Source organism: Vicia villosa, linkage group LG1 (genome assembly GCF_029867415.1).
Source record: "Vicia villosa cultivar HV-30 ecotype Madison, WI linkage group LG1, Vvil1.0, whole genome shotgun sequence".
NCBI lineage: Eukaryota > Viridiplantae > Streptophyta > Magnoliopsida > Fabales > Fabaceae > Vicia > Vicia villosa.
This window is the reverse complement of record NC_081180.1, coordinates 79783057-79798039: the sequence shown is the minus strand read 5'-3', so window position 1 is coordinate 79798039 and position 14983 is coordinate 79783057. Positions and strand designations below refer to the sequence as shown.

Below are 14983 nucleotides of genomic sequence, written 5' to 3'. Positions count from 1 at the left end.
AGAATTCTTGAAGTTTTGTTTTATAAAAATTATGAATTTGAAATATATTAATATTGTTAATTATATATCAATTTATACCTTTTTATAAGGTAAATTGAGTTGCATAAACTAGAGGCAGAACTTAAATCTCAACTACTTAAAAAAAATTTCATATTAAATCAGTTGGAAACATATCTTTGTAGGATTTAAATCAGTTGGAAACCAACCATCTTTCTTTTGCAGGTAAGACGATTTTGGTGAAGGCGGTGATGGAAGCAATTCCAACTTACTGATGATGACTTGCTTTCTTCCCGAGAGTGGAATATTGGTCTCTTGCATAATATTTTTAATAAGGACACAGTAGATGAAATCATTGATATCCACCCTCCTAGAAGCTACCATGGGGACGATGTTGTATTATGGAAAGGAACTCATAATGGTAGCTTTATGATTTCCAGTCCGTATAATATTCTGAGTGGTGATATGCAGGGGAATTTGGTTGATAAAGATTGGAAGAACATTTGGTGCCTTAAGGTTCCAGAGCGAATTAAAATCTTTGTTTGGTTGGTGAAGCATGAAAAGTAATTGACCAACGCCTATCTCAGTTGTCTCTCAATATCTGATCCTAGTTGAGATGTTTATGTAGGAGCAACAGAAGACATTTCCCATGCCTTGAGGGAGTGCATCGTGGCCAGAGAAGTCTGGGTACAGCTGGTTAGTAATTGTCACCTGGCAGAATTTTTTGGCTGCAAATTTCAGGACTGGATCACCACGAACTTGGACAACAAATTTCAGTCGAAAGAGCACACTTTTGCGAAGGATTTGTGGGCCACCACGTGTCTTTCTCTTTGGTTCTGAAGAAATCAAAGGAAGCGTGATGATCAGTTTGTGATGTCGAGTAACCTCCCTTTCATGATGTGCAACAAAGTTAAGGATTATCACGCAGCAATTGACCTTGGCCGAGATATTAGTGCGAAGAATAAAGAAGTCAAGCATATTAAGTGGAATTCGCCCAGCTTCGGCTGCATTTGCCTTAATGTCGATGGGGCTATCAATGGCTCGTTTCAAGCTTCGTGTGGAGGCCTTCTTAGGAACCATAGTGGCACTTGGCGTGAAGGTTTTTCAAAAACATAGGCAAGGGTAGCATTGAAGTCGCTGAAACCTGGGGGGGTCATGGAAGGCATCAAATTCGCTGTTAGCAGAGGCTTCAGAAGGCTTGAAATCCAATCAGATAGTAAGCTTGTTATTGACAAATTGAAGGGGAACAAGAATCATATGGGAGCCTCGGCAGGGTTGTTTTCCCAAATTAGAAGAATTTTTGGGGATGACATTGAGATCACCTTCGCTCACGTTTTTAGAGAAGTCAACAGGTGCACGGACGTCATGGCGAAGAAGAGCTTTGCGCACGACTCAGCTTTTCATGTCTATGATGATTGTCCGGAAGATTTTTTAATTTCTTTGTTAGTGACTTAGCCGGGATTTCCACCCCGTTTAGTTTCTTTGTAGCCTTTTTGTTTTGGGGTCTGGGCCCTCTATTCAATAAAAAAAAATCAACTCTTTACTAATTAAACTATTAGTTGATTTTATCAACTTATTTTATTTGGTATATACCAGTATCCATTGAATTTAATAACATATTTCATGCCAACAATCAAATTGACCTACATTATGGAAAATACAAATATTTTTTATTAAAAAAATAGTTATATAGAACACTTTTATAATATGTTTTATCTTGGACAGATCTTTAAACAAATAAAATTAAAAATATATAGCTCAAATCGTTTCAACTTTTTAATGATTTTTAGTGTTAAATATTTTTATTTTAAAAAAATAACAAAAAGAATTTTAAAAAGACTTCAAATCAATGTTATTTTATGAATTTTATCATTTTATTATAATTTTAAAAAAAAATATTAGTGACAACTTATTTACAACCCACCCTACTATAACTTTTTTGATATTGAAAATTTAAAAGATAACTTCTTTTTAATCAAAAGAGGGCATTAGCCCAGGGAATAATTTAAAAGTTAACTTAAATTTGAAGTAATTTGAATAATTTTTTATAAATATTATTTTTTTAGATATATATTTTTGAAAAATTATGTAATTTTAATTATATTTTAATCTTTAATAATATATATTTATGTTTAGGCGAGTATAATATATATTTATGTTATAAGATTTCAAATTAATCTTTTAATTTATAGAAAAATAAACTTTAAAAACATGGTAGTATTTAAAGAATTAATAAAAACCATTATGAGAAAAAAAATTCCAATGACGATGTTTCCCGATTATTTACCTAAATAATCAGGTTTCGTTTTAAATATAAGTGTAGGTGTCATATCATATGGCGCGTACACTCAAAAAATAACTTAGGCGACATATGGACATATGAGAGGGTTAATATGTGACATCACTATGATATCACCTATCAGTCATCTTATATAGCGCCTAAGTTACTTTTATGATGTCGCATATTAGCCATCTCATATGGCGCCTAAATTACTTTTTAAGTGCATGTGCTATATGAGATGACGCCTACACTTATTTTTAAAATGAAACCGGGTTATTTAAATAAATAATGGGGAAATATGGTTATTGGGGAGATTTAGTTGAAAAAAGTTGATTATTGGTAAAAAAAAAATACCATTTTAAAAGATTAGAATATAAATATATCTTTATTATTTTAAAATAAATCAAACAGTCAATAGTCATATAGAACATTGTTATGACTTGGCCATTTATTTAAAGAAATAGATTTAAAAATAGAGTTCAGTCTCAAATTAGTCTCTATTAGATGTATCACTAAGTTTACCTAAGTGACTAGTATATCTCTGTGTAAATGACACCTGTCAAGGTGTCACTAGTCTTTACCTGCTACAGCAGGTCACAGGTTGCAAGTATATAAGCAAATTTGTTATTAGTTTGTAACTAACTTTGGATCATAATGAAAAAGTAGTTAGATCAAATGAAAAATCTCTCTCTCTCTCTATCATGGTATCAGTAGAATAGCTTTGCTAGATCCTTGTTCATGGCGTCTTTACCGCTACTGTCGCCTTTCGCTTCTCACATCGGTTCCGGTCGTGGATCTCCGACCTTGGTCAAGACGGCGATCCCTATCTCCAATGATCTTCGTCGCTTCAATTTTACGTTAAAGATCTCACAGAAGCTCGACGAAAAGAACTTTCATGCTCTCACATCCTTCGCTGTTTGTTCATGAATTTCATCGCGGTTTGTTGACGATGTTGCTCGCATCTCAGGATATGAGAATACTGAATACTCCGCTTTTCTTCAAAAGGACCAGCTATTGTTATTGTGGCTACAATCGGCCTTATCCAGTGAAATCTTATCCTGTGTGTTTGGATGTATTCATGCTCATGAGCTTTGGGATCGATTGTTTCAAAATTTTCATAAGCAAACACGCGCTCGTGCACGCTAACTTCATGTTGAACTTCTTGCTATGAAGTTTAACTCTTTGTCAATTCAGGATTATATGCTCAAGATTAGATTGATCGTTGATGCTCTACCTTCAATTGGTGATCCTCTATCATTTCTGCATCACATATACATCATTCTTGATTGTTTGCCATCGAAATTTTCTCTAGTTGTTTCTGTTAATAAAAGAAAATTTAGAATTATGGATATTGATGAAGTTGAGTTACTGCTTGTTTCTCATGAACTTCATCTCGCTAAGTTTAAAAAGGACATTGTTCTTGATCTTGCTTCTCTGAATCTTACTCATGTTGTACCTGATGTGAATACCTCTGCTGATTCCAATGTTGTTTTTCAGTTCTGATTCTTCTGCTCCTCATTAGGCTGAACCAAAGTACAATAGCTTCAAAGGTGGCAAAAATGGTAGAGGAGGTGGCAGGAATGGTAGAGGTAAGGGAGGACAAAACTCAACTCTCCAATGTCAGGTTTGCTCGAAGCTTGGTCACTCTGCTCTAAACTGCTGGCACAGAAATAACCAACAGTTTTAGGCTTCAACTGTTGGTGGAAATTCATCTATTCAAGTTCCTCGGGGAGGAGGAAACTATTACAGTACCACACCTTGGCATTCATTTTCACCAAATATATGGACAATACCTCCTAGCCCTGCAAGAATGGTTGTTCCATTCATGCTACCTCCAAGCACATTTGTGGCAAATGTTATGCCCTCGACTTCCACTGGCTGGTTCCCTGATTCAGGAGCATCATATCATGCCACTAGTGATGCTAAAAATCAGCAGCAAATAACCACCTCTGAAGGTCATGATCATATTTTCATTGAAAATGGCCAAGGTTTGCCAATTTCTTCTGCTGGATCTAGTTCCTTCTCTTCACCTTGTCAGCCACACACACACCTAACACTTAAAAAACTTCTTCTTGTTCCTTCTATCACCAAAATTTTAATGAGTGTTAGCAAATTTTCCAGAGATAACAATGTTTATTTTATGTTTGATGTTGATATGTGTCTTGTCAAATCTCAAGTTTCTCATGAAACTCTCCTTGAATGTTCTGTTAGCAATGATGGCCTATATGAGTTTCCTCATTTACATATGACTCATTCTGCTAAGTCCTATAGTTCTTTTTCTTGATCTGCTAATAAACATGTTGTGCCTAGTGCTCACTATACTAGAGTAGATCCTAACTTGCCTAATGTATGGCACCTTAGGTTAGGCCATCCTAATATTTATGCTTTAAAGCTTGTATTACAAAGTTATCATATTCCCTTTGTTAATGAAGTGTAAGTTCCTAGCTTTTGAGGATTGGTCTTATGTTTGGTAAAACTAATTTAGCAGCAATAGGTTAAATATAATTATAACTTGTAAGAGAAAGCAGGTTGAAGTTATATTTAATGGAGAAACATTTTGTGTTGAAATGTTTCAACATCTGGAATAACATGTTGAAGAAGATGTCGTGACATCATATTTTGAGCTGACGGTTTGGATTCTGTTATAACAGAAACAGAATATTCCTAAAACATTGAATCCTATGTGGAGCTATATCTAAGGAGATCAAGGAGAACATTTAGGAAACTAAATGTTGAAAGATTTTATAGGAGAATTTGTTGCAAAAGTGTAACAACTTATTGTTGTTACTTGGAGCATATTTTATGGAGATATTTGTGGAGAATATCTTGGAGCTTATATTGTGGAGCAATTTTAGCAACAATTTGTTATGTCAGTTTGTTACGATTTGAAGGCCCAAAGTCCAGTTGGGAATAGGTTATAAATAGAAGCTTTGTAACCTAAGTTTAGTACCAGCCGTAATTTTAATAATGTGGTTTTTCTAAGGGCTGAGTCTGTAGAGTGAACCTCCCGAATAGTGGGAAGGTCACCATGTTTTGAGAAGCTAGCCGGTTTTTAGAAAGATGTAGTCTTTAGGGTTAGCCATGTAAGTGAACCACCCGGATTGTGGGATGGTCACTGATTTGTGCCTCGAAGCCTGTAGGAAAGAGGTTTATCTTACTCACTCAGAAGCTGTGAAGCAATGAGTGCAATTCTGTTCTTGGAGAAAGCTTGTTAGTAACTCCAAGTTGTGTTTGTTTGTGTGTTGAGAATGTTGGTGAAGAGCTGTTGATGTAGTGGCTGAGGTGTTGACTGCTAGACATCATTGCGATGATTGGGAATGAGAGTGGTTTCTCATATCTAGGGAGAACCTAGGTAGAAGGGTCATTGGGCAGTGATTAAGTGAGAAGTTGTAAACGGAGGAGTTTAGCTTTGAATTGATACTGCTAATAGTGGACTTCATCCCTGGCTTGGTAGCCCCCAGAGTAGGTTGGTTGAACCGAACTGGGTGAACAATTCTGTTGTGCTTTTATTTCTTTCCTGCACTGTTATTTGTACTCCTACCCTGTCTGTTTTATAATGTCAGATCAGATGTCAAGACATCCTTATGAGACATCTGAGTCTCCTGTAACCAAAATTTCATAAAGATTGTTCCCTTTTTTGTACTGCCTTTTGTATGGGAAAAGCAAATAAATTACACTTACCTGCTTCACACACCACATATCCTACACCACTTGAGCTTATTTATAGTGACTTATGGGGGTGTCTCCTAGTCCTTCCACTCTTGGTCACAGTTATTACATGTCTTTTGTGGATGCTTACTTCATGTTTACTTGGATTTACCTTCTCAAATCTAAGTCTGAAGCCTTAAATATTTTCAAACAGTTCAAAACTATGGTTGAACTGCAATTGGGATTCTCTAAAAAAGCTGTGCAGTCTGGCTGGGGGGGAGTTCAGACCCTTCACTAAGTTTCTTAGTAACTTGGGCATTGTCCACAGGATAATATGCCCTCATACTCACCACCAAATGGTGTTGTTAAAAGGAAGCATAGGCATATAGTGGATATGGGCCTTGCCTTGTTGAGTCAAGCCCCCATTCCTTTAGTTTATTGGGATTATGCCTTATCCATTGTTGTTTATCTTATAAACAGATTACCTTATGCATCCATTAACTTTCAGGTTCCCTTCAACCTTCTTTTCCATACCTCTCCTGACTACACCTTTTTGAAGGTGTTTGGTTGCTCATGTTTCCCCTTGTTAATACCCTATAACACACATAAATTAGCCTTCATGTCCCAAGAATGCCTCTTCCATGGATATTCTACCTCTCATAAAGGCTATAGGTGTTTGTCTCCTCAAGGATATTACATTATCACCTCTTCCCTTTCATTCTTCTAATCCTCTTCCACTTCTGCCTTGCTCAATCCCTCAGCAAACAGTTCTGTTGATATTCCAGCTCAAGATGCTCCATCATCCAGTACCAATCCAGATACTCCCTCTGCCATCACTGCTGACACCCCCTCTGACTCTGCCTCTCCTTCCCAGTCTGACAGTGCCAGTCCAGCTACTCAATCCCCACCTGAGTCTGCTAATAGTTCTCCCTCCATTCCTCCTATGGCCATTCCTGTTCCAATTAAGCCTACAAATCAGCATAGTATGCAAATCGGGGAAAATTCAGGGTTTGATCAACCTAGACTGCAGCCTACACTGTTACTCACTCACACTGAGCCTAAAAATATGAAACAAGCCCTTGTTACTCCCCCACTGGTATTTTGATATGCAAGTAGAGTTTGATGCTCTCATAACCAATAATACCTGGACCCTAGTCTCACCTCCTCCTAATTGACAGACCATTGGCTGCAAGTGGGTTTTCAGGGTCAAGGAAAAATCCATATGGCACAATTAACAAGTTCAAGGCAAAACTTGTTACAAAGGGTTTCCATCAAAGGCAAAGCTTTGATTTTACATAAACATTTTCCCCTGTTGTAAAACCTACTACAATCAGGATCATTCTCACTGTGGCAATCACCCATCACTGGCCTATAAAACAGTTGGATGTCAATAATGCATTCTTTAATGGAGTGCTTTCAGAGGAAGTTTATATGCAGCAACCTCAAGGCTTTGTTAGTACAGATCCTACTCAAGTTTGCAAACTACAGAAGGCTATCTATGGGCTTTAGCAAGCTCCTACGTAGTGGTTTGAGAAACTTCAAACAGCACTGCTTCAACTTAAGTTTCAGCCTATTAAATGTGAACCATCCCTCTCCATCCACCTTACTAATGGCCATACTATCTATCTTCTAGTGTATGTGGATGATATTATTATCACTGGGAGCTCTGAGTCTTTAATCAACAATATAGTCGCTCAACTCAATGTAGCTTTCTTTCTAAAATTCTTGGGTGACCTTAACTACTTCCTTGGCATTGAAGTCAAGACAATTGCTACTGGTTCACTTCTGCTCACTCAGTCCAAGTACATCAGGAATTTATTGCAAGGAACCAACATGTTGGAGTCATCTCTTGTGGCTATACCTATACAATCTACTTACAAACTCACCAAAACAGGGTCTACTGCTCTTTTTGACCCATTCTTTTACAGATCTATTGTGGGGGCTTTACAATACTATCACCAGACCTGAGTTGACTTATGATATTAACAAGGTCTGCCAGTTCATGGCACATCCTCTAGAATCCCATTGGACAGTTGTTAAACGCATTATGAGGTATTTAAAAGGTACTATTGGCTATGGCTTGGTCCTAACTCCTCTGGCTCTCTCCTCTCCCCCTACCTTGAGGGTCTTTTATGATGTTGACTGGGCATCAGATCCAAATGACAGAAGAAGCACCTTTGGGGCTGCTATCTTCTTTGGTGACAATCTCATCACTTGGTGGTCCAAGAAACAGGCAGTTGTGGCTAGATCTAGCACGGAGTCTGAAAGTTGTGGCTAGATCTAGCATTGAGTCTGAATACAGGTCCTTGGCACTTGATACTGCAGATGTGCTATGGATTCAGACTCTTCTACAAGAACTCAACATTGTCACTAAGCCTCATGTTGTGCTCTGTGACAATCTCTCTGCTGTTATGCTGGCTCACAATCTGATTCTGCATTCCAATTTGGCAGAGAAAAGGTCTTAGGCTCTTAGCCAAGCTGTTGTCTATTGTGCACATTCCTGATTCAGATCAAATTGCTGATGTGCTTACAAAACCCTTGGCTTCTACCAAGTTTCTAGAGTTAGGGCACAAACTCAAGGGTAGCTACCCCTACCTAAGTTTGTGGGGTTGGGGGTATTAGATGTATCACTAAATTTACCCAAGTCATTAGTATATCTCTGTGTAACTGGCACCTCCTGGCAAAGTGTCACCTGTTACTGCAAATTCCATATTGCAAGTATATAAGCAAAAGCAGCTCTGTTATTAGTTTGTAAACTACCTTTGGATCATAATGAAAAAGTAGTTAGATCTCTCTCTTTTTATCAGTCTCTAACTCTAAAAAATCCATAACTGACAAATCTCACTAAAAAAATTCTCAATAGTAATATTAAGATCTAAGTGGATATTAAGTGATTAAATGTATAAATTTCTCAATAGTAATATTAAGATCTAAATTTCTCAATTCTTCTTTATCGCTTAATTAAACAGTTGCTTTAAAAATGATATAAAGTGAAATCCAATAATACAAAGCAAAAATGTTACACATTCTGTACATTCTATCAAGAAAGTATAATACATTCATCAAGTAACTTAACAAAATCTTTGCAACAAGACAATAAATTCAAAATGGATGTCTACAAAAGCTTCTATGCATATGCTTTTTCTGTATATGTGTTCTGCTATTCCTAATTCCATGTTCTCCTTGGCCTGAAACAAACATTATCAAAACAAATTAAAACCTATAAATTTAACATAAATAAGAAACATAACTAATCTACCTCCCTCTAAACCTATACCCCTTTTAATTCTGCAAAATCTAATTCTTTCTACATTTTTGAAAAGAATTCATTACCCTCCTAATAATCATATGTTCTTTAAAGAGTGTAGGTGATGGAAATACTTCCGACTCTTTTGCTGTGAACGCCAGTAGCATGCGAGTGCTCCAAAGGCACAGCTAGCAACAGCAATTGCCAAAGCAGCTCCAACCGGCACCACAACTGCATTTGTCCCGACTGTTAAATCTTCTAGGGCGGCTCCTTCAGCTCCTTCGGTTCCAGCAATACCCTTCTCCTTGTACAGAGAAACAAGTGTTTTACCATAATAATTTCTCAGAGCGTTGTAGACTTCATCCTGGTTCCATTCAATTTTGTTGCTTGTTTGGTCATGGTCAAGGTAACAGGAAGAGCAAAGCTGCTTTGGAGGCCAAACTGTCTTTGGGAATTTGGGATCGCCGGTACCTAGAGAAGCTTCTTCTTTCCTCAGCCTTTCGTTAACCTTGTTATGGGAACTCCACAACCAGAGTGCAAAGTCACGGGCTTTGTTGAAAGGACTAGAAACACTGAAAATTATATGAACTCGGCGTTTAAACGGGTGAAAAGTGGAGCTTGAATGATATTGACATTAGCAATTCTCGATTTCATTTTTTTACCTTGAACACATCTTGTAAAAATGTTGTCGGCATTCCTCGCAGACAAAGAAGTTGTGAACAAAATCACAGATTGTAGTAAATGTAAACTGACTCTCTCCATCCTCGATCCTTACAGAGAGTGAATGTAGAAGAACCCATAAGCCACAGCTAAAGCCTCTGGTTTCATTCTTACTACCACGACAGAACATCTGCAAAAGATTTATACATTATATTATCAGGAACTTCCCTCATAATAAGAAAATTCAAAATTCCAATTTTGAAGACAAAATTATGAATCATCACAAATACCAAAACTTAATGCAAAGTTATATTTACTGACTAAGAAACAGGTCTGCCATTGAGCTATTTGTTAAATATTTCATAAAAAGCCAGGCAGAAATGCAGTACATAATGTTTAAAAGGTTTAACAACAAGACTATTGAGTTCCTACCCAGTATCCACGTGGCACTTCTTTTCCGCAAATCTGAAAGTTCTTAACCAAACTCTTATCATCTTCTTGTTTATGAGATGACCAAGATTCTGTTGGGTATAAGTCATCAAAGCTCACAAGCAAGTCTCCAGCGCCCTTCCGGCATCTGAAAAAAAAGATCCAAAAACATAAACAATCTTGATGAGTTGCCTAAAGCTGAAGAAACTTTATAAGAGATCAATTAAAGGTTCATCTTAATTACCTCCTAGAAGGATGATGAGCGGTTAAAAGTTGGAGAAACTTTAAAAGTGAACCCCGAGTTTCTGGTTTTATCATCTGCCAAATCAAAATTACTTGTTTAATTATCCAAAAGAATCAGTACAAAACAAAAGGCCAGTCAGGGAGAATTAAATTAACATACCTTGTTCTCCAAGATGATGTCAAAAGCTAATGAAGTTGCCTCTTCAACATCATAGATACCTCTTGCAATCTTTCCAAGTTGTGCATGCATATCATAAACGTCAATATTTTCAAAAATAAAACAAAAGTAAATCGAACATGTTGGCAGGCTAAGAAAAGGACCTGTTGGGGGTCTGATACATTAGATGAAAGATGCTCGTTTTGAAACTTCTGATCATCCAGACCAAACGAACTGTGACATTACAAACAATATCAGTTACAAACACGAAAATAACAATTTTTATGTTCCATCAGATGCAACTAGAATGCTCCCTTGTAATTCTAGACACTGGCACACTTTGATTAGTGTGTCGCATTGCAAGTTAATAATGATGATTTACTGAATTCAAATACATCATATGGCTTAAATAAAACGTTCACCTACAATATAAGAACCACATTAACAATGAATGTATGTGTACCTCATACCTGGACGTTTGTTTGTTGATCCAAGTAAGCAATTGATCAGCTGTGCGTGCATTATCAATCACCTGTATATCACTATTCTTTTGTTTTGGTTCCCAACTACCACCTACAAATTTAGGAGGAGCGCCCCAAAAGAGCATAGGATAATGACCAACAGAAAACTTATCACAGAGCTTAGTATTTATCTGTGCTGCCAAAAAAAGTGAACAGAAAGAAGCCAATCAACAAGGCGTATTTTTTAGAAACTTTAAACCACGTCAGATGAAGAACGTAAAGCAGATGGTTGTACCTTTTCTGCACAATCCACCCTTGTCAATAATATGATTCCAGGATGCACTGCATCAGGTCCATTAAATAACCTTGCAACCTTTTCGTACTGAGGCTGCATTATAAGTTCAGTGAGAGAATGATGGTGAGTTAATATGTTTGGTGAAAAAGGCCCAAAAAACAATTGTGCTTTTTAGCATATAATACCTTATAATTCCTGCAAGCAGGACACCTGAAAGAGAAGCAATGGAAAAAGGAAAATGAGAATTTCTTATCATCAACAAATGCACACGTTTGATTTCAGTTAGATGGTTGAAAAAGAGTAATTTCATTAGGAAATTTGAATTCAAAAGTTTGAAACAAATTCTTAAAAATAATCTAAGTAACTAACAATGATAAGAGAAATATTTAGGCCTCATTTACTTTGTGAAAACATTTTCTGTTTTCATTTTCTAAAATTTGTGTTCATTTTTAACTTGCTAATAAGTTGCTATACTCTTAAAATGAACAACTGTGATAGAAGGAAGATAAATACTAGTTGGAGATGATGCATTTTTGGAAATAATGAAAACAATCTTTAACATTTTCATTGTTTCCAAAAATGCAGAAAACCGGTCACTTCAAGAGTCTAGTATCTCATTGTTAACAAGTAAAATTAACACAACTTTTGGAAACAAAAATAGAAAACGGGGCATTAAATTTTAAAGACATATTATACTGCAAGTTATAATAATGAAATTTAACTTAATAATCGCTTCATCGTAAACATATCCTGTACATGAATTTCAACATCATCTCAAAAGAACATCAAAAGAATGCAAAACACTTAGCAAACATAAGTATAGAATGCAAAACACTTAGCAAACATAAGTATAGAATGCAAAACACTCAGTGTAACAATCACATCTAGACTCAAAAGCTACAAATTCTAACTTCAAGTAGAATCAATTTTGGAAAGCATAATCAATTATACTCGATAGCAACCAAACATGTCAGAATCAAGTCTACGCATCCATAATCAATTCAAGATGCTCCAAAAGTGAAACCAAACATACACTTAATCTGTAAGAGTATTATGAAAAGACAACTTTCATGTTAACTTTTGATATACCGCACTACTTAATTCACTTCTTTTTGAACCCCTAACTACTCATTTCATAGCATCAATTGCATTAAAAAAAATAGCAGGCCAGAATAACTGTCTACACCTCCAACTACATTTAAACTAAACTAATCCCAAGTTGTAACAACACAAAAGCAATCAACCAAAATTCCAAAAACCTCAATACAGATTCACATCAAGAACCCATCTTTCCTCATTTGTTAACACTACAGATCTAGTTTGACAATTTAAAGGCCATTCGAAACTCCATCTAATAAATTACCCAAATTTTAAATAAAAAAACAAACTTTTTCAGTACCCATAAGAGAATTAAAAAAATCCAATCCAACAACAGAAAGTTAATCAATCAATCAAAATCAAAAACAAAAAAAAGACTAACCAATGTGCAAAGAATTCAACAATGGCGAAGGTAGCAGGAGTATCCTTCAAAACAGCATCAAAACTAGTGGCATTAAGCTCCACGGCATAATCCCGATCAGTTCCACTTCGATCAATATCGCTAACCTCACGAAGGATCGAACGATGTGAAGAAGCATTACAACAAACAGAAAGCGTGCATAGAAACAAACACGAGATCAATTTCATGACGGACATTGAAATCGAAACGGATCACGAGGGTGCAGAGCGAAGAAAGGGACAGAGTAGGGTTTTATGGTGAAGAGAGTAATGGATCTGTTGGTGATTAATTTCGGTTTCTGTGATAGCTTTTGGGGTTTTGGTTGGGGTGAGTGGAATTGGTTTTGATGGGGTGAAAGGTTAGGTTTTTGGAGAAATGAATGAAGGAGAGAAGAGGAGGGAGGGTCTGAGAGTTACGTTTCAATGGGTTGGGAGATGGAGGAAACAGGACCCTCTGCTACTTCCTTTTCTTCTTCTATTCTAAATCTAAACTTTTCTTGTTCTCGTTATTTTTTTCTGTCAAACATTTTTTATTATTATTAGTTGTTCCTTTGGTCAAAAAAAATAATCATCAAATTCCTTATTTATTTATTTGTTTGTTTATCAAAAAAGAATCAGCAAATGTTTATTTACTTCTTTTTTTAATCAAAAATGTTTAGTGAGTTCGTAATAATGGCTAGGATAATTTATTATTTGGTATTTTTATAAAATTAATTTATTTATTTAATTAAGTTTCTTTATAAGTATATTTTAAAAATATTTAAGACAGATTTTAAAAGATTTTTTAGGGAAAAATTCAATTCTCTATCGAGCCCACAATTGCTCAATATGATGTGTTTCTTAAACATATATAAAGAATTGAGTTTTTTTAGAGAAAATATTGTGGGACTTAATATACAACATCCAATATCATTTTCACACACCCTTTTACCACCCGGGTCCGGCCTTGGGTCTGGACAAGTAGACCTATAATCTAGGGCCTCAAAAAAATGGGGCCTCAATTGGGAGGTGTACTTAAGAGAGAAAGACTTGGAAACGCTTATGACAAGCCTCTCTTGTATAATCTCACCTATAACATCAAAGTTAACTTCTTGAAAGAAATGATAAATACTTCCTCATACCTTATGAAAGAGTTATTTTCAAATTTTTTCATAAGTAAGGGATAGTTAGGGGTAATATTGAAGTTGAGTGGACTAAGAAGTTTGAATTTGTTCAGTAGTTTTCTTTGTTGTGTTGTTTTTTATTATTATCAATGAAATATTTCTTTTTTTCTATTATTGCCTATTCTTGTTTATTGATAACAAAGTTTTAAATACGGACACAGAGATTCAAAGCGAGGTTCTTATAGTTATATTACCTCGGTTCTCAAGAAAACCAAGATAACATGTTTATTAATTTTTTTATGGATAAAAAAGGCGCCAACTTATAGTTGTGTTACCTCAGTGTTTTATAACACTGACGCAACATGTTGTTTATCTTATTAAAAAATAAAATATTGCGCTCCCAAAACATATCTTCTCGGTTTTTAGCATGTTGTAGATGAAAGCTTCGCCATAAAAAATGTTATTCGTTGTAGTGTCATATGCCTTGGTGATAAATGCCAAATTATAGTTATTTTTGTATATAATTTTACGGCACTTATCGTCTCTTTTTCCTTAACTTGTGCGTGAAGGCGTGCGTTTTCGTTATATTTGTACATATTACATATTCTTTGAGTTTTGATTCATTTATGACCGTTTGACCATTTTTCATTCATTTTATAGGTAATGATGCATATCGGAGCCTCGAGTAATAAAGTGTCGAAGGCACGACTTCGAATACACAGTTTTTTAGCAATAAGGAGGCTTTGGATCAAAGAAAGGTTAGAAAAATGGAAGATTCTTATTGTCAAGCTCACTAAGCAAGATTTCTAGCGCGCTATGACCCTTTTTTACCTCTTGGTAGTGGTTGTAGCTTCGTGAGCTCGCTTAGCAAGCTCCATCTCGGTTAGTGAGGTTTGCTGAATTTTGTTTTCTATAAATAGATTCTTTCACATTTTTAGGGTGTGGTTTTGGGTTTTTTTCCCCAA

General features: G+C 35.8%; 1 protein-coding gene across 2 annotated transcripts; it reads right to left on the bottom strand.

Annotated features, from left to right (window-relative positions):
* Positions 1 to 8907: 8907 nt before the first annotated feature.
* On the bottom strand, positions 8908 to 13435 carry LOC131643295 (sulfhydryl oxidase 2-like). 2 transcript variants are annotated; one of them, XM_058913486.1, is made up of 11 exons: positions 12899 to 13435; positions 11604 to 11628; positions 11419 to 11511; positions 11133 to 11314; positions 10827 to 10896; positions 10666 to 10734; positions 10507 to 10580; positions 10266 to 10410; positions 9836 to 10023; positions 9260 to 9745; positions 8908 to 9114 (listed from the first exon to the last, which is right to left on the bottom strand). In XM_058913486.1, the coding sequence occupies exons 1-10, from the start codon at positions 13111 to 13113 to the stop codon at positions 9271 to 9273; spliced, it is 1536 nt and encodes a 511-aa protein (XP_058769469.1). In that variant the 5' UTR covers positions 13114 to 13435; the 3' UTR covers positions 8908 to 9114; positions 9260 to 9270. The 2 variants fall into 2 exon arrangements, with proteins under 2 accessions (XP_058769469.1, XP_058769470.1); XM_058913487.1 differs by having other exon boundaries at positions 9308 to 9745.
* Between the last annotated feature and the right edge of the window lie 1548 nt (positions 13436 to 14983).

Bases quoted from the DNA above. Each gene is read 5' to 3' on its own strand.
- LOC131643295 (XM_058913486.1), bottom strand. From the start codon at position 13,113: ATGTCCGTCATGAAATTGATCTCGTGTTTGTTTCTATGCACGCTTTCT. The intron at 11,512-11,603 runs GTATTATATGCT...CTTATAATGCAG, and splicing joins CTGCTTGCAGGAATTATAAG to CCTCAGTACGAAAAGGTTGC. The intron at 10,581-10,665 runs GTATGTTAATTT...TTGATTTGGCAG, and splicing joins ACATCATCTTGGAGAACAAG to ATGATAAAACCAGAAACTCG.